Below are 25,336 nucleotides of genomic sequence, written 5' to 3'. Positions count from 1 at the left end.
CTCCTCTCCCCCACTTGCAAGCAGTGCCTGGTGAGCCTGGGTGACCATTAATAGTGGGATCTTAATAGACTGGTAAACTGGAGGTGAGGTTGCTCCCTCTGCTGTTGCACCCTCTTCACCCCTCTTGGGCCCCACCTGAAGCTACCCTACATATATGCCCCCTTAGAAGATAGAACACATATCAGTGTAGACCGGATGGAGCTGGGGCACCAAGGCTGATGGCTGGACACTGTGTTGGCCACAGTCTCTTCTCCCATTTGTGAAATGCAAGAACTGGTCTGAGCGGTACTACACTAAGTTGATGGGGGTTTATCCTAGCTGCTTCCCCCTGGCAGGTGTGTTTTTGTGTCAGAGACTTCACCATGATGAAACCCAAGGGAAATGTTGCACCCTAGACTAACAAAATGGACAACTATGTGGTCCAGAGGGGGCAGATGGAGAGAGAGGAGTGGGGAACGGAGCCAACACTACCAAGGAAACCTTCATTGGGAGTCATTGCATTGGCGGCAATCCAAGACTTCAATGGCACACTAGAACCCAAGCTGGACACGGTTACAATTGACATAGCCCTACTTCGAGCAGACGTATAGAAGATAAGTGACAAAATGACATCAGAAGCCTATATTGGGCACCTTCAATCTACCACTAAGAGACTAGAGTCCCAGGTGCAGTCCCTCACACAGCAGGCTTCAGCCATGGCTGCGAAACTTGAAGATTAAAAGGACTCAGCGAGGCATAACAACATCCGGGGGTGGGGATCCTGGAGGGAGCCAAGGGCCAATGTGTAGATGTCTTCCTGGAGGATCTCATCGTCAACACCCATTACCCCAACATACCTTTCAAGTTCTTCTCTGTGGAGAGGGTGCACAGAGTGCCAATACCTCCGCCAAAAACTGTCCCCAAGAAGCATCATAGCTTGCATATTCAATTAGTGGGACAGAAATGCGATACTCCAGGCGGCTCGCGCCCATGGCAACTTTAAATATGAAAACACCACCATCTGCTTCATTACGGACTTCACCTTGCAGGTCCAACGTCAAAAATGCAGCTTTGAAACTGTTAGGAAAGAACTCAGGGCTTGGGACATCAAATATATGATGCTTTACCCTGCCACGTTACGAGTGATTGCGGAAGGGAAGGCTTGGCATTTTCTATTGCCAGAAAGGCCTGGGAGCGGCTACAGGGCTGGCGGATGGCAGGGCGACAGAATGCCAGTGCAACCAAGATGGATAGGCAAGGTGGACATCCTGCATACAAGGCTGATGAAGCAGAAGGTGCCTGTGTTGTAGGCTATGCTGCTGGGAACACATGAACCATGCTTGCCTTGCTGCTAGTAGAAACCCTGGCTTGGGAGTGGGCGGGGCAATGGAACCTTCTCCTCCCCCAGCAGGGTGCGCTGCATATGGTGAGCTGGGGGCCTACCTTGACAGTGGTGGGCTCCCTTAGAGACTCACCCTTACAAAGACAGGTGACCTGTTTGAACTGAATGAGATTCCCCAGGTACTATATACTATCAATTGTGGACAATGGGGTGCTCTGATGTAGATTACAGCAGAATCCGATGGCTAACTGAGAAAATGCTGACTGCCCCACAGTTTGGTTTTTAGTTTCTTATATGACACAGTTTGGGTGACAGGTGCTCTCCAGGTTAGGGTGGCAAGTGGTTTGAGCCTGTGTAGCAGGGTTGCATGGTGGGGTGATTTCACTGGTTGGGGATTATTGTTATTGGTTCTACACTTTGTTTTGGAGTCTTTTACATGCTCAGCTGCATTACAGCTTAATGACCTTACTTGTGCAGGGCTTGAAAAATGGAGCTGGGTGACATAGAGGCATGGAAATACAATGTGGGTCATCATGACATTCTATGTTACTGCACATGGGAACCCAGCAACGTAGCACACTGAAAATATGGACATGAAACGTCAGTGATTTGGGTAGTAAGCTTAAGCGCACTGTGGTTCTCCAACACTTGCGGAGAAATGCCCCAGACCTGATCCTACTGCTGGAATACACTCTAATGGCGCACACTGGCTATACAACCGATTCTAGGGCAGTGAGTAGTCGCTGCAGAAAATCTGTTCCCTTTATCCCTGCTCAGATCCAGACGGACCTCCTTGGCAGATATGTTTAACTGACAGGGATTTGAGAGGTCCTTGCACTAAATATCTGATCTCTCAATATACCCCCCAGACTACACACATAAACACTCGCAGTGATGGGGGCCACACTCCTTGAACTCTAGTCTGGGTTACTGGTCCTGGTGGGAGATGTAAATGAAGTGCTAGTCCCAGACATGGACAGAAGGTCCGGAGCACAGACAGTGAGGACAGCGGGCTCAGTGAGAGACTTTCTAACAGCTATGGAACTGACTGACATCTGGCGGGCACACAACTCCATAATGCGCCAATGTACACACATATCTGCAGCACACAGCAGCCTGGGGCGGCTGGACTACCTCTTCACCCAAAGACTTTCTATTGGCTATTTCAGAGGCGGGAAACCCAGAGCACAGAGTATTTCTGATCACTTCCCTGTGCAAGTGCTATTTACTGGCCCCCGTGGGACTTGTGGCCTAGCCCCCAGGGTGGACCCTTGGTTTTTGAAAGACAGGGCATTCAGGGACAAAATACGTGATAAGGTAGATCAATACTTCCAAAACAACTGGGATTGGTGGGAGGCATTTAAGGCGGTCCTACGGGATCAAGTCCAAACCTTAATTGGGCATTACAGGCGGGGAAGAGGCTGAAATGCGAAGACTTGGATCAAAACTGTGTGCCTTTGGAGGCCCGCCTCATGCCCGGAGGGCCTGACTCAGCCCTGTTGCAACACATATTGTAGTTGAAGCAGCATGAACTTAAGGAATGAGCTGAAGATAAGGCGGGCGCTCATGTGGTGGCTGCCCAGCGCTGTCTGTATGACATTGGAGACTATGCCACTAGGTTACTCGCATGGCTGGAGAGGCAGGGTGGAGTCTGCAATTGGGTCCTTGAGATCCTGGATCAAGGAGAGAAACCACATGACAAAGGTGCCACGCTAGCTGACACCTTTGCCACATACTATGAGGCATTATATGCCCTCTCCTCCGTTCTGATGAGTAAGGACTGTGGTGACTTTCTGAGGGATATCACTCTTTAGACGCTTGTGGGAGAGGGCCCCAGGGCATTAAAACAAGATCTCATGGTGGAAGAACTAACCAGGGCCGCCTGAGCCCTATAGTCCAGGAAGGTGGCAATGCCAAATGGCCTACCAGTAGAATTACATAAATGCCTGGCAGACAAAATTGGAGAGCACCTTTTGCTGATGTTCCAGTCAGCTAGAAAAGAAGGGGCCCACCCGGGTGACCAGAGGATGGCCACCGGGGTTATTGTCCCCAAACAGGAAACATTGCCTAATGAGTGAGTATCTTACAGACCTATCTCAATGCCTAAATTTGAAGAGAAGGTCCTGGCGAAAACCTTGGCGACCAGACTGCGCATGGTCATCTTCAAGGGTATTCATCCAGATCAGTCTGGATTCATGCCGGATAGAGGGACAGGGCTGAATCTCCAATGTCTCTATGGTGCCCTGAATGTCACTAAAGATTCCTATCATGGGCAGGTTGCTTTATTGTCGCTAGATGCCCAGATAACATTCAACAGTGTTGAATGGCTCTACCTATTTGCTGTGCTGGAGAGGATGGTGTTCTGCCCACAATTCCTCAGCTGGGTCAAACTCCTATGCAAAGATTCTCTGGCCCCGGTTCAAGTTAATAATACAGTGTCACGGGAAATTGCCCTTCATAAGTGGACAGACAGGGTGCCCACTGTCCCCCATGATTTTTGAGCTGGCTCTTGAACCCTTGGCCGCCTGGGTCCGACAGGATCCCCTCATATGGGGCATTCTGGTGGGGCATGAATGGGATGAGAGAATATCCCTCTATGCAGACGATGTACCGTTGTAGGTGACAAGACCAGAGCTCTCCATTGACCGCATTTCACAAATTTCTGGAATCTTTGGAGACCATTCCGGACACCGGATGAATTGGGAGGAATCTCAAGTCTTCCAACTGGCAGGGGAGGGGGGCACTATGACTGCTGATATGATGTAAGCACCACTGGTGATCCGTAGCTTTAAAGACCTGGGCATCTGTATTACTAGAGAACCAGACGACTTCTTGAGCAGGATCTGCTCCCCCAATTAGAACAATTTAGCCAAGACGCACCACACTAGCGGGCGCTACAAGTCACCCTAATGGGTCATGCAACCCTTTTTAAAATGATGACCCTCTTGCGGCTGCTCTGCGTCCTCCAAAACACACCGTACAGGATTCCCCCAGATTTTGTCCACAAACTTGACCAGGAACTATGTCAACTACTCTGGGATGGCGGTACCTATAGTGCTGTGTAAATTGCAGAGGGGAGTGTATGAGGGAGGTCTTGCAGTCCCAAACTTACTGCGGTACAAATGGGCCACCCAGCTTGTCGTAGTTAATGACTGGGTCTTTGCTGATAGGGCGGAACCTGCCTATCGAGTAGATAGAATGGCCAAGGGCTCTGGGAGCTACCTGCCTGTCCTGTACCAAAAGAGGTGGGAACAGACATTGCCCTCTCACACTGTCAGTAATGAGGGAGTGGAGCAAAGCCACCATGTATTTGGGCTTGCAGGGCAAACTCATGAAACTCATGCCGTTATGGGACAGCGACATGCGAGGCCTTCCAGGCTTCACAAAATGGGCCCTGATTGGAATTAAGCATCTGGGCGATGTATGGAGAGATCCGGCATATATCACTTTTGAGACCCTAGAAGCAGAATTTGAAATGAACAACACTGAGAGGTACAGACATATGCAATTGGGACAAGCCCTGAGGTGCCACATAGTGGCTGGGGAGAAGTTGCCTCTGGCGAGTCCACTGGAAGATCGCTTGCTGTCATACCCCCTGACGGAAAAAGCCATCTCCCTCCTGTTAGACCTGGCAACTTTTTGGCATGTCTCCCCTGTCTTTTTGCCTTCTGACCTCCTGGCTTTATGGTGTACTGGACTCTGTTTTTCCTCGTTTATTGTCTCTGTGCACTTTACCACTGCTAATCAGTGCTTAAGTGCAAGTGCTCCCTATTGAAATTGTACTGTTGATTCGTTTATCCATGATTGGCATATTTGATTTACTGGTAAATCCCTAATAAAGTGCACTAGAGGTGCCCAGGGCCTGTAAATCAAATGTTACTAGTGGGCCTGAAGCACTGGTTGTGCCACCCACATTAGTAGCCCTGTAACCATGGCTCAGACCTGCCACTGCAGTGTCTGTGTGTGCAGTTTTAAACTGCCAATTCGACTTGGCAAATGTACCCACTTGCCAGGCCTAAAGCTTCCCTTTTACTACATGTCAGGCACCCCTAAGGTAGGCCCTAGGTAGCCCCTGGGGCAGGGTGCAGTGTGTGTTTAAGGTAGGACATCTGCTAGTGTGTTTTATATGTCCTAACAGTGAAATACTGCCAAATTCGGTTTTCACTGTGCAGGCCCATCTCTCTTATAGGTTAACATGGGGGCGGCCTTTAAATATCTTTAAAGTGCAGATTCCCTTTGAGAGCAGATAAAAAATGTGGAGTTTAGGGTCTCTAAACTCACAATTTAAAAATACATTTTTTAGTGAAGTTGGTTTTTAAATTGTCCGTTTGAATATGCCACTTTTAGAAAGTAGGCCTTTTCTTGCTTAAACCATTCTGTGACTCTTGCTGTTTGTGGATTGTCTGTCTGGGTCAGTTTGACAGTTGTGCTGTTTTGCGCCTCTTTAGACAGCGAGACAAATGGGGGCGGGAGTGTAGCCTGCATATCCTGATGAGCCATCTGAGCTTGAGGGGAGGAAGGAGTGGTCGTTCACACCTGAAAGGACTGTGCCTGTCCTCACAAAATGCAGTCTCCGACCCCCTAGTGTGTGTCTGGGGCCTGGCCTGGACAAGGAAGGATCTTGCAAACACTTGAGACTTTGCTTTGAAGTTTGCCAACTTCAAAGGCAGAAAGGTGTATACGAAGAAGACCCAAACCCCCAGACTTTTAGAATCTTTCTGGAATCAAGAGGACCCTCTGCCAAGGAGAAGAGCTGAAGAGCTGGAGGAGGAGTACTGTTCCTATGCTGTGCTGCTTTGCTGGACTGGGCTGCAGTTGCTGCTTCTGCCTGAAAAGAGTGCAAAGGGTGAACTTTGCTGTATGTCCTGCTTGAGAAAGTTCTCCAAGGGCTTGGTGTAGAGGTTAACTCCTGTTGGAAGTTTCAGGGACACCAAAGACTTCAGTTTCCTCGACCTGCAGCAATGGGAACTGCGTGTTTTGTGCTGTTCAAGAGGAGAAACCACTGCGACGCCACCAACGACGCCGCTGGCCTGCACCGTGACCTGCTGACGCTGGACGGAGTTGCATTGCTCCGCTTTGCACGGTGACCCTGGTCTCACCGACGCCATCATCAGATGACTTCACCGAGCCGCTGCTCGCACCGCGACCTGTGGGCCCTGCACTCTGGTATCGCCTGCTTACACCACATCCTGGGACTCCCAGACGACGACGCTCCTGCTGACATGGGTGCCGCTGCCTGCACCGTAGCCTGTGGACACAGGTCTTGAGGAGCACGACGCACCGTCCCATCCCGCACCGCAGCCCCGGTCCACCGACGCCAGCACCATCTACTCCAGTGTTGTCAGCAGGCATCCCTGCCTGCACCGTGGCCTGTGGACACCACTTGTGAGGGTCACAAAGCACCATCCCATCCCGCACCGCTTGCTTGGGCCTACTGACAACAGCGCTTCCACAACGACGACGACGCTGCCTGCACCTTGACCTGTGGGCACCACACGTCGCATCGTCCTGCTTCGCACCGCAGCCATGACGCCATCCATGCCAGCGCCCCTGACTTCATCAGGCCAGAGTTCGATCTGCAACGCATGTGACTTCAAGGGGCCCGACGACTCCTGCACCAACTCTGGAACCGACACCGCAACTTCTGCGACGCCGCTCTCTGGAGCTCACCACGAGGATCACGATGCCCTACAAATCCAAGGTACTGTTTGCGGGTCTTCTCGACACGGTAGCTGGCCTGCGACGCCGCGGTCGCCCTGAACTGTTGGTTTTGTTGATCACGACGCCGTGATAGCCCCAGGTGGAGCTATTGACTTCAAGGAACTGTATTTTTGAGTACATCTCACATAATTCATATTTTTATTACTGTATGTTGGATTTTTATCATATTTGGTCTTGTTTTAAATAGATAAATATTGGCTATTTTTCTAAAACTGGTGTGGTGTCCTTTTGTAGTGTTTTCACTGTGTTACTGTGTGTTATGTGCAAATGCTTTACACATTGGTTCTGAGATAAGCCTAACTGCTCGTGCCAAGCTACCAAGGGGGTGAGCAGGGGTTATCTGAGCAGGTATCTCCCTTATCCTGACTAGAGTGAGGGTCCCTACTTTGACAGGGTGCAGTGACTGACAACTAGAGAACCCATTTCAAACACCTCCGCTATAGGAAATGAGTTTTTAACTGTCCAGATCCATTAGTGAACTTGAAGGCAGCATGGGATCAAGATGTAGGATTGCTCGAAGATGAGGACTGGAGTGGATCTATACAGAGTCCTAGAGAGGTAGCTATATGGGCCCGCTTTAGACTAGTGCAATAAAAAATCCTACACAGAGTGTACTACTTCCGGACACTGCTACATCCCCACTGTGTCTCAGAGAGTGCAAGCAGGAAGGGACTTTTTCCACGTTTTATGGGGGTGTCCAAAAATCCATGACTATTGCGAAAAAGTGATATGTATCATGAACCGGGTCACAGACCTGGAAGTCCCTTTGGATGCTAAGTGGATCCTCCTTAGCGTGACCGGAGAGGTACAATTGCCCAAGTACCAGAGTATTTGGCTCACACTAGTGGCGGCTGTGGCAAAGCACAATGTAGCGGGGGCATGGGGATATCCTCTTCCAGCACAGGTGGTTGACTGGGAAAGAGACCTTGATTGGTGCCAAAGGGCTGACATTGTGGTTTACATCAGCAGTTGCTGCCTGCGCAAATGGGAAAAGGTCTGGGGTGGATGGAACAGATACCAAGACTTGTAGACATTGGGGAAGCAGTGGGTGTCCGAAACTGGTATACACGTACCCATGAGTTCTATGAAAAATACTCTGGGTGAAGGGGAACAAATTGTGCTGTGTCCTGTTGTCTACAGTGTTTAACTGAAACTATTATCCATGCTGTATGATAAGCAATGTTTTGCGCGATTTGTGGCTGTACTGTTGAACTTGAGCACTTCTTTCATAACAAAAGAGTTTTTAAAAAAAGAATCTCAATAAAATAGAATGTTCTCATGTAGCTAATTTGAAGTGAACATCATCCTAAGGCATCTGAAGGGGATCTCAATTGCGGCATGAAAGATCCAGTAAGGATTCAGTCTGTTATCATTGCTTTTATTGGAACTATTCTTTCTTGAAACATCAGATCGCATAGGCTATTGGCTCTTTGAGTGAGAAGATGTGTGTGCTTATGGATACTGATTAAGAGATCAGAGGTTGATTCATCCAACCTTTTATTCTAGACAGACAGCTCTCTACGTCGGCTTTTGTTAAATTTAAGCCACATATTCCCATTGCTGTCGTCCCGACTCTTGGGATCAGGCCAACAAAAGATTTTGCTTGCCTTATGGACCTACATGAAAGCTTTCCGCTGATAGCACATGATGCTGTTACCTCAGCCTGATGTCAGGATTTTTCATTGTCTGGGCCAAGTTTTCTCCTTTGAGTAGAGAAAAAAGAGCTTAACCTTAAAGCCTTTAATGCTCAGATAGTAAGCTCTTAAAATCTGATTTAAAAGTTAAAATTGAAACAACTCATAAATCTGCTTTCTTTGCGGAGATGTATGTCAGAAAGAAACATGTTGGAGACAGCACCAGTGTTCTTTAATCCGCATCAGTGAGTGGATTCGAGCAAGGCATTCATTGATATTAAAATATCGACCATGGAGAACTTGCTAGTAGCAAAGCAGAGACCCACTAAGACAAGTGATTTTTTGAGACGCTCTTCAAAGAAGGAAACGCAGAGCTTGCTTTTATATCTGTAGTATATCAGATGGTGTTAGATTTGATGGTAATTGAAAGTCTTTAATATGTAATTAATTAATTAGTGGAAGTAATGATTAGGAAAAGTAACAAAATTCCATCCTGACTAAGGAAGTAGTATTAGAAATGTGGTAATGGGACAAATATGTTTTTTAAGTACTTCATTTTTAATTTTTTCCGTTTCTGAGTATTTGGTAATGGTAGTGCGTTTTATTAACTAAGGGCCAGATGTAGCAAGCAGTTTTGCCCATTCTGTGTCTATGGGAAAATGTGTTCGTACATATGGCCCTAAATTACTAATACCCAGTATATCACCCTCGGGAGGATGGACGGCTGAGTCGTAAGGGGGTCAAACCTGTAAGCTGCAGACCATTGCTTGAGCTCTGAGTATTCAGATCACCGAGCCGTCCAGCCAACTAACAACCCACCGTGGCTACGTGGCTGGGGCCCTTGACCCGAAGAATAGTGCAATTAAGAACAAATCCCTTCATCTCCCTGCGCCTTCTACAATGTCCAGGTTCAGCGTGCTGACTCAATTACACGCTGCCTGCACTTAGCTCATCACACCGTGGGGTCTGTGACCTGGTGTCACGCCTCACTGCCCCATGCAGAGCATCACGCGATGCTTGTGTTTCTCCTGCTTGGGGCTGAGCCTGTGCTGCATTATAATCCTGAAATAAATGAAGGGAGGTCGCAAATTGTGTGATATTCACATTATAAAAAAGTCTGATTTCCTCCTACGCAGGCTCGCGCTGTGCGGGTGTAACCTCAACATAGACATTACGCGTATTGCCAGCAGATTAAAAAGGTGACCGAGAAGAGGTCGGTACTGCACACTCATCTAATTTGCATATGGAGCGTGGGACTGTCCAAACCCGGGCTACGCAAATCCGGTTCTAGTTTAACATATCTGCGGTTAGATGCATTCCTAGTGAATGAACCAGACTGGACTTCTGTCTGCCATGTGTCGGCCTCTGAAGCCGGCCTTGTTTCGCAAGAGGGCGCATTGTTGGCCTGAGTGCAAATCACTCTGACAAAGAAGTGCAGAGACTGCAAACCCCGTATTTACAGCGCACCACTGTGTGTGGGAACCAGCTGCGGGTTATCTCCATGTGTTCTGTACTCGCTTGTACTTGTTATGTTCCCAGTAGTCATCAGGCTGTTCCCATCTCTGCCAAAATTCCTCATATCGGGGGTTGCTAAAATTAGTTGATTTAAGAGGAAGGACTATGAGTAAGTTACTGGTGGCTCGTGACATCCTGTCTTTTGTAATCCTTCTCCCACATGTGAGAGTGGCTTGCATCCCATCACTTTAATTCCATTAAAATGTTAAGCCTAAAGATAAACACCAGACATATTTTTTGTTGAAGAGCATTGTTGACTTTCTTACATGTTTCATAATTTAAATTCTCTGTGGGGTGAAACTCGCAAGTGTGTAAAGCTACTAAGGCTTTCTGACAACAATTTTGTGAGTTTTTTAAAACTTTACAACCGTGAAAGTTTTTAACCAGTTTTCTTCTGAAGATAAGTTTGCAAGAGAAAAGCTTAGAGATAGCACAGTAAGCACACTCAGCAACATGCATTCCAAAACTCCGAGTTTCTTGGGAGACTGTTTTAAAGCCTGAAATGGGTTTATTTTTGCTTTCTTATGCTTAAAGGAAGAGGAATTTATTTTTCCCTGATGGTTTTCTAAGTCTCCCTCCTATCTGTTTCTAGATGTTGGGATGTGTGCAGGAAACGTTTTAAACTGAAACAATTCAGATGTTTACCAACTTTTGCCCTACTTCACAGGCGAAGTTTGAAACGTCATTCACCACTAGAACAAGGGCCCTCCTTTTTTTTTTAAGTCAACCGCTTTCAAGTTAGGATATAGCTTCTTATTGCAGCTTTCTCTGAACCAGCTTCTCCTTCTCTATGGACACCAGTTCATCAAAATGGTAGGAGCAGAGGAAGTGACATCACGCACACTTTGATTCCAGATAACATCACAACCATGAGTCCTTCCTCAGCCTTGCTACTTCAGGAGCTTCCTGTTTGATGTTCAGGTGCCAGTGTGAAGGCAAGTTGTGGTAACTACAGAAGGTGTACAGGAATCTCAGCCCTGTTTATTTTCTGCTTTTGCTGCTGCCTCATGGCCCTTGAGCCCAGGGGTACCAAATGACAAGTCACCTCAAATTGACATCCATGTTCCTCACACTGCACTCATACTAGTCTCATGTGGCATGCAAAGGCAGGCATTGGGCTAATTGAGTGTGTGTCTGCACTGACATCAAATGCACAAATGGTGATGCGAGGAAGGCTTGCAAATTGTATAACCTCTGCCATTGCTCAGGGTAGTATTCCAACCCATCGTTCTTCTGCCCACCTTGCCATCTTAGCCTCGACTCAGCCACATGCAATCAGCATTGACCCTGCTCCGATAGGACCAGTAGAACCCGAATTTCCATGGCTAGTCCTCCCTGAACTGAAACCAAAGCAATCCAAGACTGGTTTCGTCTTATTTGAGGCTCATCAGTGAGGTCTGAATATTTCCCTGCCACCAAGGGCATTACATCAAACACACAAATGTGATGGGAGAAATGCTTGCCATAAGTCTAATCACCGTGAATCACTCGGGGTAGCATTCCTACCCATCATTCTTCTTCCCACCATGCCACCTCTGCCTAGACTCAGCCACATACACTCAGTCTTCATCCTGCTCCAAAAGGAACAGTCCAGAACCTAGGTGCCAGTCCTGCCCCCCCAAACCCCTGAGCTGGAGCACAAGCAACCCAAGGCCGCCAACGGTTGCCAGTGGTTAAACTTATTGCAAGCATTCCGCCCATCACATTTTGTGTGTTTGATTTATCTGCAGTACACTGCATGAGTGAATCCGGCAAGTGCCTCTGCACAAGTGTGGGCACTTCTAAAACTAGAATAGGCTCCTTTTTAATTGTATAACCTGAGACTTGTGAGATGTTGATATTCAAAGTAATGTTGTCTGGACAAAGTACATACTTGCTTATAAGGGGTGAGCCACATTCTTCTTTCTCTGCAGTTGGTGCAATGTCTTGCTCCACAGTGACCTCATGGCTAAGCCAACTCTTCTCTACACTGACTGCAGCAGGACTCACTGCTTCATGAACAGCAAAATCTACTTGTGATGCTCCCATTCCAAGGTGTGTAGTCTCCTGCCCAGTGGGCATGTGGGATTCTAAAATAGTACTAGCACTAGGGGGTTTTCACATAACTTCAAATGCTGCCTTAATATATGGATGCCCAGTAAAATATGTGAAATAATGATTAATTAAAAAAATACAAAAAAGACAGAAAAGTTACTTAAAATAATGCAATTTGGAAAATAAATGGGTCGTTCCTGGATGGCAGAGAGAGCCCCAAGTCTCCCTTCAAAGCCATAGGAGCAGATAATATCTTTACCGGGGCACCTGAACCCCATCCACTTGTGCATGTATCCAGGAAGGAGAGGACCCCAGTTTCAAGGTGTATCTACTAGTATATCAAGTCTCACCTCTGGCAAGGTAAAGGTGTGTTAAGGTAAAGTTGCCAGTCACTTTGTTACTTAAAATATACATATGCAGATGTGACATAGCACACACACTATTGACCTGCCTTAGACCTCCTCATCAAAGCTACCCTCCTAAAAAGAGAAGCAACCAACCATCCTAATATGACAATGACATGACTCGCCTATCAATTAGCACCAATTATAACTAGACCAAGCAGAGAAGAGATCTGGTTAAAAAAACAAGAGGTACAGCTGATAACAGTAGACAACGATCAAACAGCAACCATACCACTAATAGATGTCAATGGATCGCCAAACAGTAAGTTATGGCATTTTAGCCCAACATACAAAAGCACACAGGAGTTGTTGGGGCAGCTTTTGACTAGAGAGCTTTTCCCGGTCTGACTTGGCACCTGAGCTCTCTGTGACCTAATGTTATCAAGTCTTGAAAATATGTATCGAGTTGGTGTTGACTCTGATCAGAGAAATATCTCATGGATACATTGTTCACAGAAATCAACCATTTTTTATTCTGTTTCTTTCACTGCATCAAGCTGTTTTGAATGATTTAGTTTGGACTCGGAAAGCAAACCAGACCTATTTGCTTTTCCAATGCTTGTTCCTCCACGTGATGGGTCGTATCTTTGGGTCTTCTAGTAGGCACAACTCCTATTTGTGAATTGAAAAAATGTCAACTGTTTTGAGGATCGTATGTGTATATGAAATAGTGATACATTTTTTAACAGTGTTATTGTATATTGTACCTTTCCACTTGCTGTGTCAGAATTGCCCATAACTACAGATTTACATTGCAAAGTTCTTCCTGAGCCAAACTATCCTTACAGTTCTTTGGGTACTCATAGGTTGAAGCTACATTGCCACCGAGTCTATGAATTTATTGTTGCTATCAGTAAAAATACTTCCAAAGAGTCCTCTTGTTTTCTAGGACAGCAATACAGCAATCAAGCTAGGCCTGTTCACCTAGAAAACAGTGAAATACCCTTTAGTGCTCCACCAATGTAAATATAGCGCTTGGCTACCTACAGAACAGTACAAGTTGCCTTTTCAGAAGTATGTGGAAAACACAGATTACGATTCAGAACAAGACTAGAAAGTCACCCGTATGAAAGCCATCCTAACATCTCACCAGTGTACAAAAATGTAATCTTTGATACCTATCACCATGATTACTGGACAGCTCTAGACTTATAACAATAAATGTCATGGGGTTCACCATTCATTATAGTTGTTTCTATTACAAGTGAAATTTTGTGACCAAAAACATCCCCATCTGCACAAACTCAGTAGAGCCACTTCTGTGCTTTACTTGCACCACACAATGGCCCTGGTCTGTGCTTGCTTTTTCTAATCTCTCCTGCAGTACTGCAGCAGCGTGTACAAATACCTCCCGGACATAGAATGTACAGAGGGGCGTCATTTATAAGGTATCTAAATCAGTGGTTCCCAACCTTTTGACTTCTGTGGACCCCTACCTTATCATTAATGGAACCCAGGGATCCCCACTGAATCATCATGGGAATCTGGGGACCCCCACTAAGTCATTACTGGAAGCATGGGCCCTAATTTGTCAATACTGGTTAATATTTTTTAATTTTTTAAGCAGTCGCGGACCCCCTGAGAAGGCTTCACGGACCCCCAGGGGTCCACGGACCACAGGTTGGGAACCACTGATCGAAATGAAAAATATTGGTATCACCAAATTTAACGGTACTTCAGAAGTGTGGAAGACTAAGTTGCCCTTGCCATGATTCAAATTTGTAACCTGCATATGACAGCAAATGTCAGTAGTGAAGATTTAACTCACAGCACCATTTTGCTGGCAACTGGTATATAAACCTCCAGATCCACCACTGCCCCCAATGTAGAGATCCGCAGTACGTGTCGAGGTCACCTAAAGCATCGGTCTACTTGAAATGTCATGGAGAAAGAAACCTACCAACATTTGCACCAGATCCAATTCATTTGAAATCTGCTCTATGTATACCTGAACCTCTGTAGTGGCCCCAACCCTCAAGCCTCATATCCAGATTTATGTCTTTCTGGAATGCTTATGCCACAACACAGTCCCTATTGCACCTTGGGCTTCCACCTGTCACCGTCCCCATTCAAGTGCACCTAAAAACTTACCTGTAGTGGTTGAGAACCAATGTGATTAGACCTCACCTCTCTTCCTCCCATGACTCGGATTGCAACTTTACTCACACCTCCTGCAAGCATCACCCATGCTAATATCAATCTGTGCAGTTTAACTTTATAATAAACTCAATGTATGTCATAGAACACCTAATCACAAAACATGCCTATAAATGTCCTCACCCACACTGATGTTCTTCTCTATTATATGTTTCTGCGTGTAGCATTTCTCTTAGAAATATTATAGCGGTCAATACATAGAAATAAATTATGCATGGACTGAAAAAATGAAAAGCATTATATCACTTCCTCCCATATACAACATGCCACTGTCCGAATATCAAGGCAAACTAGTGGTGATAAACCACATTTTTGCCAAAACTAAAAGCAGGGTGTTTAGAACAAAACATATAAGGGGAAACTTTTGTGTGTATTTATAGGGACATATCGTGTATAACAAGCTTTTTTTTTCTTCCAGACCGGTCATGGAAATTCCTACAAATACACCTCTAACCGAAGACCAAGGACGGTTCAACTTCCATGACTTGATTAAGGGAATTGAATACCGTAAGCCTATGTTCTTTCTTTTCCCACTTATCACATGCAGGTCACATTTCAGTGGTCACGACGTCTATTGAGCCTCTTTGGCCACACTAGCCATCTCAGCCTCCCTCTGCACTCCCTCTTCAGCTTGACCTATGTAAGCCAGATCACTCCATGTCACCAAGACATCATATTTCTAGTTCTTGGTTTTGTCAACAGAGCAGTGCATTTTGAATGAACAAATGAACTGTTGAACAAACATATTTGTATAGCACCCTAATATGGTTCTGACTGCCACTAAACACTTAACAAAGGTTAGTCTGAAGACATTAGGAATACTGTTACTTTGGGTGTATCTAAGTTAGTCAGGCTCTTGTCTGGCCCTCTGTCCTTCTCAGCTGGTGTGGAATCGCATTTTACAGTTCCTAGGTATGCTATGCCTAGTGGCCCCTGTGATACACAATGACAATCTCTGCACAGGCCTATCATTAAGTAAAGAGGCCTACAAATGTAATTCGCTACTGCTAGGAACGCATTATGTTGCAAGGCTTGCCCTCTGAACAGACATCATGAAAGATCCTCGTCATTGCATGCTAGCTGAAGCAATCTCCCTTCTGGAAAGTACCAGTCTGAGTACGTGATGTTCTCAAGTTCTGTCACAAGATGGACCATGTGATATTAGGCACGTAGGCCACCTTGTGTAAAATCCTTTTCTATGCTTTTTGTTACTATATATGGTATGATAGGAAAAACGACCTCAGCCATAATGGAGAAGTAGTCATGCGTCAATCATACGTCAAAGCCAAAGAACCAATAAGACGTTGAATTATGTTTGTGGTTTAATACTATAAAAGATCATGTATTACTTCCTTGTATTAGGCTGCTCGAGTGTACACTAGTACAGAGCATCCTCCATGTACATGTCTTTCTATTCTATCCCTAATAAATTCATTATGTTTATCTAGAAGAGCTGGCTAACGGTCGTTTGTATCCTGAATGGGTGCTGAATAATTAGGCTTCTACACTGGTGGCTTTCCATTGCCCCTTACCATTTCAGATAGTTGCACAGCTGGGTCCCTACTTATGCCTATCCACACTAACTAGGCACTGCTGTTAGTGATTTATATAAAATGACTGTGAAAATGTACCCTTTGGCACTATAATGGAATGAGGAGAAGTCTCCCTCAGCAATATGACTATGGGTAAGTCAACTTGATTCCTTTTGAAAACTCTGGTATGAATGTTCATGCATATCCTTCTGGGAATCAGAGTAGCCTCCACTGGGATATAAAACTTGAACTGTTACAACAAGTAGCAAATGCTCCATTTGCTTCATGGGTTTTTACATCTTTTACTCTTAAAAACATTCCATACAAAATGGACAAATATAAAACTGCAAGTCATGAGGTGTACAGCGCACCTTGTATACAAGTGTCCACACTATTTCTGTTGGTGCAAAAGCATTCTATGTGTTTTTTACACCTTGAAAGGTAACTGAAACGTGCAGGTCGCGGACTCTGCTGGGCCAGTCATTATTTACATCTCCTTCATTTTCTTCACCTACATGCATCTTTTTCTGGGTAGCACCTCAAATTACCATTACCACAAATGTCACCAGCACCTAAAGACTTGTTTTGCTTTTGCAAATAATACATGAATTTACTCTGAACTATGGGCCTGATTTAGATCTCGGCAGAGGGGTTACCCCATCGCAGCGGTGAGGGATATTCTGTCCTCTGAAAGCTAAATACCATTATTTTCTATGGTACTCAGACTTCAGCAGACGGGAGATGCGTCACTATTGCAATGGGGTAACCCCTCCGCCGAGATCTAAATCAGGCCCTATGTGTTTCATTCACCAGGTGATCAGAAGTGATTCATTTTGAATGTTAAATTTATATCCCTGTGACTGTGATGAATCTATAAATGAATATTCAGACTAGTGTCTCCTCAAGTCCATGCTCTGAATCTTCTCATCATGACCCATTCAGTAATCACGTCTGGCAATTCACTATTGTAACCCAGCCAGAGGAGGGAACGACTTGCCTCAGGGATGCTGTCAGGTTGGAATCCTAGCACTTTGGCTGAAATGCTATCTGATTCAAGGTCCGTTTCTCATTGGTAGCAATACAGAGGCATGGAGGTAGGTTTGCAGTAGCACACCTGTGCGTTAATGAATCTTGAATTTCTCTCAGGATACGTTAGAGAGAGGCTCCAAGTTTCTATCAAAATATATGTAATCTCAGGGGCTATCTGTCTGCATAGCAGCTAATGCATATAATTTAGCACTCCCAAGTCAGTCCCAAACAGTACGTTGGTGCACACCTTAAATGGTACCTAGCTGCAAATGATGCTGCTGCTGAGGCACAAAAATTAAATATATTAGATCAGGAGACACTCAGATTGCTTTCCTCAATTTGCAACAAAGTATGTTGGATTTTCATGAATCTTCTTTATTGAACACTTCTTTTAAAACAGTAGAGGCAACACGTTTCGTTCATAGAAGTTCTTCAGGGCAGTATCCGACTCTTTAGAATCATAAAGTAATTACAGTTCTCTGTTATCTTGATGGACAGTATGCTTGACAGAAAAACGTTTTTCAGAAGACCACAGCAAAATGTTTTCCTGATGCATTTGGTTTTGCACACGGAGACATCAATATCAAGTTTATTATAATCATAGGGTCATTGATTGAGTTTATGATTTCTAACACTGAACACAGACTTACCATGAGCTCTGGGAATCACATACTCTGGTGTCTCCACCAGAGCAAAATCAAACATATCAGGAAGACATTTTGCTGTGAAATTTCATAAAAACCTTTTCCTATCGAGCATACTGTCCATTGAGATAACAGTGAACTACAATAACACAATGATTCTAATAAGCTGGATATTGGTGTCTCCATGCGCAAAAATCACTTGGTCGTTTGACCACTGTGTTTGCAGGTTCCTCTTCTTTCAACACATATTCAAAACAGACTATGCCATGATATAATATTCTACCTTTACTCACTTTCAGTAAGGCCTTTTCCCATACGAGCACCCAAACAGTGTCAATAATTCCCCCATGTTTTCGTCATCATCTTTCCGTAATGAATAAGGATACCGCCGTGAAAGGAGACAACAGTGCGCCACTTTTGAGTGCATGGCTGCAGAGGTTTCTGCTTGTGGATAGACCTACATGGAAGGTGTTGGGTAAGGTGTGCAATGTTAGGAGACAAGTTCTAAACATGGTGCATCATTGCTAGTGTGTTGGTGAAAAATGAGTATAGATGCAGTCATGCATGCGGATACCTACCCTATTATTATTATTTAGGAATAACTATGACTGTAGGAACAGCCAGATTATTCTTCGTGTTCAGAATTTTAAATGGCTGTTAATTAGTCTTATTCTAGCTGGGAGTGATTTTCATAACCTAGCTGTTTGAACTGAAAAGGAGATTTTACCTTTGAAAGATTTATTGGAGGAAGGGAAGGTTAGGAGTGGACCCAGCTTAGATCAAAGAGCTCCAATTTGGTAGTAGCTCCAGAGTTTGTACCAAAGGAAGATTTGTAGAGGCATGTATGCCCTGATGAGAAATGCATATTACTTTGAATATGTGCAGGTGCAATAACTTAATATCCATCTCCCTTGAGTGCCCCGAGCTCCACTACTGCTTCTTTCCTCATTAGAAGGATACACCCTAGCACACTTCAGTAGCGCACAGTCACACTGTATTAGCCAATAGGATCCTCTTCCAATACAATCAATTGTTAATTGGTAGCCACACTTGTAGCAGTACTTGCCCATTTATTCAGCGTGGAGAACTAGATTTGTGTTAGATTATGAAGATATTCTCATGGAATATATTTACGTTCAATGAACCTAAATTGAGCTAATTTAAATAGTCAGTTATACTGCAAATCTGACTTGGATCTTTTCCACTTGGACCTATATTGGACATCGCTTTTGTAACCAAGATTATGGAAATAAAAGCTTCTCGAATTTCAGATGTATACTTCCCAGGCATAGGAACTATTTAATCTGAATTTCCTCTTACCATCTCTCCTTAACCAATCTAGTGCAGGCGTCAGCCACTGGCCGATGCCCAAACTACCTCGCAAGTGCATCTGTCACCCATTGGCTGACACTGAGGTGGCTTTAAAGAGACCCTCTGGTGCTTGCACCAGAGGGATTCTTTTTTTCATTTTCAGCTCGGGCTGCTTGGGAAGAACTTCCAGAGCAGACCCAGGCTGTTGGTTTTCCTTTGGGTAATGACAATCAGCACGCAGGGTGCTAGTGCTCAGTGGCATAGCTCATCCCACTGAGCACTGATTGAGTTGGGGTGGTACCTTCAGCCCAGTGGATCCTTGCTTGGAAGAGAGAGATTCCCAAGGAGTAACCCACCCACTAGACACCAGGCATTCTTGGCAGAGGGAGCAGCCCCTTGGGCAAGACCTTGTGCTGACCCATGCCCCTGCAAAGATTTTGTCGTTCTGTTCCCCAGGGGGGGCTGATAGTGGAAATTACCCTCAATCTGCACCCCCCAAGGTGTGGAAAGCTTACTAGACACCAGATATATATATATAAACATTTGGTTGGGGGTCGCCTGCCATGACCTTGCTTCTGCCCAAAAGATTGGAAGTTTGCCCCAATCTGCCTCCCCCAGTGGGGGCAGAAGGCCCACTAGACACCAGGGATATGCATAATAAAGAAAACACAGGGGTGGGGCTGCCCGCTATGGGTATGGCCATGACCCCACCCCAAAAAAGGTACAACTGTCTTTCTGCTCTCCTTTTGGGCAGATTGAAGGTTTGCCCCATTTTCCAGTATTGGATCTTTCATAGAGTCACGTGGTTGAATCGTTCTTGTCGTCAAAGTGGGAGTCCTGTGGTGCAAACAAAAAAGCAATACAGTTTACACGTAGCCCAAAAGGGCTAAAAACATTTACTTCAGTAATCTGATCACATCACTTGGCAAGAACCAAACTGTATACAGTCAGGCTACAGCACCCTCAGAACACCCCCCACAAAGGCTTCACTCCCTCAGATTTTCTGCTGCATGTGATGTGAAGGAAGTCTCCCTGAGCACTGCTCAGTTACCTAGGATTTTCAAATAGAGAGATAGATATATAGCCATATTTTCAGTCCAACAATATCTTCTAATCAAATTTAGCTATAATGTAAGGTTCAAGCAAAAAAGGACTTTTCAAACCTCGTGGGACCAGTAGCAAGAAAAAGCTTCACTTAGAGGATCCTCACAAAACTGCATTTACTGCCTTCACCCCTCTCAAAAGGTAAAGTACTGAAAACTGGCTGTACCTCCCCTTCAGAAACACTTAAAGACCGAGAGAGGAGGCTTTTGCTATGGCTTCAATAACTTAAAGCCAAGGACACTCATTCTTAGAAGGAGGATGAAGATTCTTTAGAGACGAAGAGGCTTCAGAAAATAGAACGTTCTGACGGCCAAATACCTCATGAACCCCCAGAGAAAGCTTAGAAAAAGACTTGTCATGAGTCATCTAAAGAGCACATTCCAACAACTGAATGCTTGCATAAGGATAATATAGAGGATGTTTCCTCAAAAATATTGAAATCAGAACCCACGCCACCTTCTCCAAAGTTGTCATTGCATTGCATGAAACTCTTGTGTCGATGAAAAAATCCACTTTGGTGAAAAAAAAACGCTGGAAAAAAATTTAATCGACGACAACACTGTTGACGAAGGCAACTCTGTCAATGACGACAACAAAGTCAATGGTAACGACAATGGCATAGTCAACAGCGATGATACCCACACAATCAACAGTGACACCTACGACTTCCACATCTACGGTGATATGTCGATGAGAAAGCTGTTGACTCAGTCGATAACAATAGCTTAACAGCGTTGACGACAAAAACACCAATAACACCGATGATGACATCGTCAACGCTATCATCGATGAGAGAATCAGTACATTCCCAGTCTACTTTACTTATGCCAAAGCACACCTAACCCATTAAAGTGTCACCATTTCCACCCGCTCATTTGTTAGATGAGGAGGATTCACATGATGAGGGACCTTTTGGAATGGCCCAAATTGCTTTGGAATTAAATGTTAAATATCAAGAAGAGAGGGAAGAATATTTTGAAGAGGGCTGCTATTCTTCAGGGGCATTATTTATGAATAAGCCCATTCCATACATGGAGCATTACCAACCCCATAGACATCATCAGTCTCAGAAGGCCATGGTGCAGGTACCAAGGGCTTTGGTACACCACTTGCAGAGCATGTTTCAGGACTATTACAAGAGGTTTCTGGAATCCTCCAAGGCTACATCACCACTACAACCAATTCAATCTGTCCACTGTCTTCGAGTGCAACTTCCTACTCTGCGCACACCACCCAATTTCTAGGCAGTGCATACACCAAAAAGAACACCAGGTTCGCAGGTCCATCGGCAGATGATGTAATGTCTTGTGACGAGGAAAGAGAAGAAGGTGAAGCACCAGACGACCAAAGTGCCACTAATAAATGGGATGACTACCTCCTCTGGCAACATTACCATCAGCTCCTCATCGGGTGGATTCCACTCCCGATTATATTAGAGGGTTTCATGCGCTAATTGAGAGAGCAGCAAAACAATTTCAATTACCAATGCCAGTAAAGCAGATTATTGTCTTTATGATTTCAAGGAGCCAGCTAGAACAATCCATTAGAGCTACCCCAGATGTGGATTTTATCTAGGAGGAAAGCATGAAAAATAATGAAAAATCCGGCAACGGTGTCCGTTGTCTTACTCAGATTGGATAAGTAATATAAGGCACCAGAAAATTCACCAGCTTGTTTGATAGGACATCCTAAGCCAGGTTCCCTCAAAACACATGCAGCTCAGCACAGCTCCAAGAACCCCTCTACACCTATCTCAGCATCACCTGATAGAGAGAGTAGGTGTATAGCCAACATAGGAAAGCGTTTAATGTCAGCTACTACAGTTAGGACGGCCAATTCTCAAGCAAACCGTGGCAGATACGACAGACACATGTGGTCAGACATTACTCCTTTATTAGAATGACTACCTTAGGACACAGACATAGCAAAATCACTTGATGCAAATGAGGTGAATGCCCTTTTGAGGAGCAAGAGGCAGAGGTATATGTTCATACAGAGGAGGATATAAGACTTATAGATCACAACAATATGAACCCATTTAGCAGCAATACAGGCCTTAATATCCTCACCAGCAATACAGACCACCACCCTCTGTGTCAATAAGCAAACACCCAGGATGAAGGAGGAAGCAACCTTCCCAAGGAAGAGACACAAGTAGAAGTTGCTGGTTACTCACAAGCTATTTTTAGAAGTAATTGGTCACCGAGAAACACACCATTTGATGCACTGGAAGTTAATATCAATGGATATGTGGGTTTTAGACCTAATCTCCTATGGCCACACCTTGGAATTCACAAAAAGGACACCTCATACACCCCGACAGAGTCATCTTCACCTCATCTCAACAACTACAATTGGAAATATTTACCATGCTCAGCAAAGGTTTGATAGAAATAGTACCCCACAACCAGAAAGAAATTGGGTTCTATTCCCTCTTCTTTTTAATCAAGAAAAATACAATGGAATGGAGACCTAATTTGGACCTGCAGAGGTTAAACAAACACCTAAGTAAACATTAATTTCTTGTGATTATAGACAAAATGTTTTGAGGTAAACAATGTAATTAAACATTGGTTCAATTAAGTGATATCTTCTATATTAGCTGATAACCCTTTCTTCATCAAGAGAAAACATGACCAACACGTGTTTCTTGGCTGATATGTAATACAAGTATCGCTTCTTTGTGGCCAACTCAGTATTTATTTAAAACGGCTTGTAAACTGGTATTTCAACATTATTTAATTTTCAGCAGCCTGATTAGTAGCCTTTGATTTAAAAAAAATGAGCATATGGCTTGATAAATTCTATTGCAGTGGGGTTGTACAAAACATGACTTTCATTTCAGATGGTTACTCTTCAAGGCATCCTCTAGCTCCTTAATCACTAAATCATGAGGACAACATGATAACTCTAGCTCTCCAGATTGCCTATTTTCACATCCCCATTCACCCAAAGCATGGACCGTTCTTAAGATTCAGAGTAGCCGGCATTCATTATCAGTTCAAAACCCTCCTGTTTGGACTCAAATCGCTCTCCCCCCACACTCATTTCGACAAAATGTCTAGCTCCAGAGGCAGTTCATTTAAGATAGGAAGGTTATCAGATACTCCCATACCTTGACAACTGGTTGGTAAAAGCTCCTTCTGGTCAGGAGGCGGCCAAAGGAACAATGGCCTGTCTAACTCTATTCAGAAAACTAGGCTTAACTCTCAACCCACAAAAATCGTTGCTTCATCCATCAAGAACCAAAATGTTTTTAGGTGCCATTTATGACACCTTCCAATACAAAGCATATCTAAAAAAGGACAGATGAACTAGACTCAAACTGTTAGTGGAGACGTTGATACAAAGAAAGTCCATTTAAGTTCGCCTCTTCAAATCCCTTCTAGGGATGATGTCATTCTGCCTTTCTCTGGTGCCTTTTTGCTGGCTTCAAATGTGAACTATACAGGAGGAGTTAGACAATCAATGGCTGCAAACTCAAGGGTCTTTCGAAGTCATTATCCCATAATGAAGGAGTCCCTCTTTTGGTGGACTCAAGATAAAAATATTTCCATAGGATTAAGCTTCCTGCCTCAAATATCTGATTTTGTGGTGACAACGGATGCCCCCCTAAAGGGATGGCGTGCTCATATTCAAGATTTAAAAATCAAAGGAAAGAGGGCTCCACAAAACAAAAGTCTTCACATAAATCTATTGGAACACAAGAGAGTTACATTGAGTCTACAGTCTTTTCTCCCTGGGATCGTCAGTGATGATATTTACGGACAATACCACCACTATGCATTACATCAACAAACAGGAAGGCACAAGATCTCAAGCGCTGTCACAAGAAAATCAGAAGATTTGGAAGTGGGCACTGAAACATCACGTACAGTTAAAGGCAGAGCATGTTCAAGGAATAAAGATATTATAGTGGACACAATATTCAGTACCAAGAGCAACTGCCATGAATTGAAGCTCAACGAAAATGCCTTAAACTATATCTTCGATCTTTGGGGCACACCAAATGTAAACCTGTTTCCGACTCATTGGAAATGTAAAATGCTGGTTTTACGCAAGTTGAGATGCACAGCCCTGGCTCATGGGGGAATATATTTTTGACAAGATAGTCAGGGATCTTTCCTTATGCTTTTCCCACAATCCCGTCTAAACGAGATAAAGCGAAAACAGTGCAGGATAATTCTTGATAACACCGAAATGGCTCAGGCGGTATTGGTTCTCCAAAACAGATCCTTCTTTCATAAAATCATTATATTTGCCTGAACCCCTTTCTGGTTTCATTGACAATGGGCCATAGCCAAATATTTCAACCAGATCCAGCATGACTCCTGACCACAATTAATTTGTGGGCCTGAATATCTTGCACGACTGTAAGGAAACTCTTGCTAGTGCCAGAGCTGATTATACTGACAAAACATATCGACATAAATAGAAACATTTTTGTTTGTGGTGTCAAAAATGACAGATTCATCCTCTTTCAGCTCTGCCAGAACCTATTCTGCCCTATCTGCTACATCTAGCCAAAACAGGTGTGGCTCATACTTCAGTTAAAGTGCACTTAGCAGCTATATCTTGATTTAGGAGATCTCTGGTTCAATATCTCTATGGTCAAATAGAATTATCAAGGAGTTTCTTAACAGGCTTTTCAGAGCCTCTCCTCCAGTAAATCAGCCTCCTCCATCTTGGCATCTTAATGTGGTCCTTTCATAGTTGATGAACCCATTCACAAAGCTGATCTGAAATTTCTTTCATGGAAAGTGGCACTATTATTAGCCTCGACTACTGCAGGGAGAGTAAGTGAAATTCAGGCTTTCACAGTTAAAGAACTCTTTCTACAATTCAGAGGAGACAGAGTGATATTACAAACCAATCCCGGATTCATTCCAAAGGTGCAGACAGGCTTTCAACTTAAGCCTTTCGTACTAAA

The 25,336-nt window shown here is 44.4% G+C and overlaps 1 protein-coding gene and 1 long non-coding RNA gene across 4 annotated transcripts in view; one reads left to right on the top strand and one right to left on the bottom strand.

The window, feature by feature from the left end:
* LOC138265228 (uncharacterized) overlaps window positions 1-25,336 on the bottom strand; it is a 288,749-nt gene that overhangs the window by 185,028 nt on the left and 78,385 nt on the right. The gene's annotated exons all lie outside the window — the stretch shown is intronic.
* The window catches only part of CAMKK2 (calcium/calmodulin dependent protein kinase kinase 2), a 255,254-nt gene that overhangs the window by 180,627 nt on the left and 49,291 nt on the right, over window positions 1-25,336 (top strand). For all 3 annotated transcript variants that reach the window (XM_069214894.1, XM_069214893.1, XM_069214896.1), the window contains exon 9: window positions 15,205-15,293. In XM_069214894.1, the coding sequence (XP_069070995.1) occupies window positions 15,205-15,293 (89 nt within the window). The remainder of the gene's footprint in view (window positions 1-15,204; window positions 15,294-25,336) is intronic.

The sequence above is a fragment of the Pleurodeles waltl genome, chromosome 11, assembly GCF_031143425.1.
Source record: "Pleurodeles waltl isolate 20211129_DDA chromosome 11, aPleWal1.hap1.20221129, whole genome shotgun sequence".
NCBI lineage: Eukaryota > Metazoa > Chordata > Amphibia > Caudata > Salamandridae > Pleurodeles > Pleurodeles waltl.
Note: the sequence above shows the minus strand (reverse complement) of the source record. Positions and strands in the feature narration are given on the sequence as shown.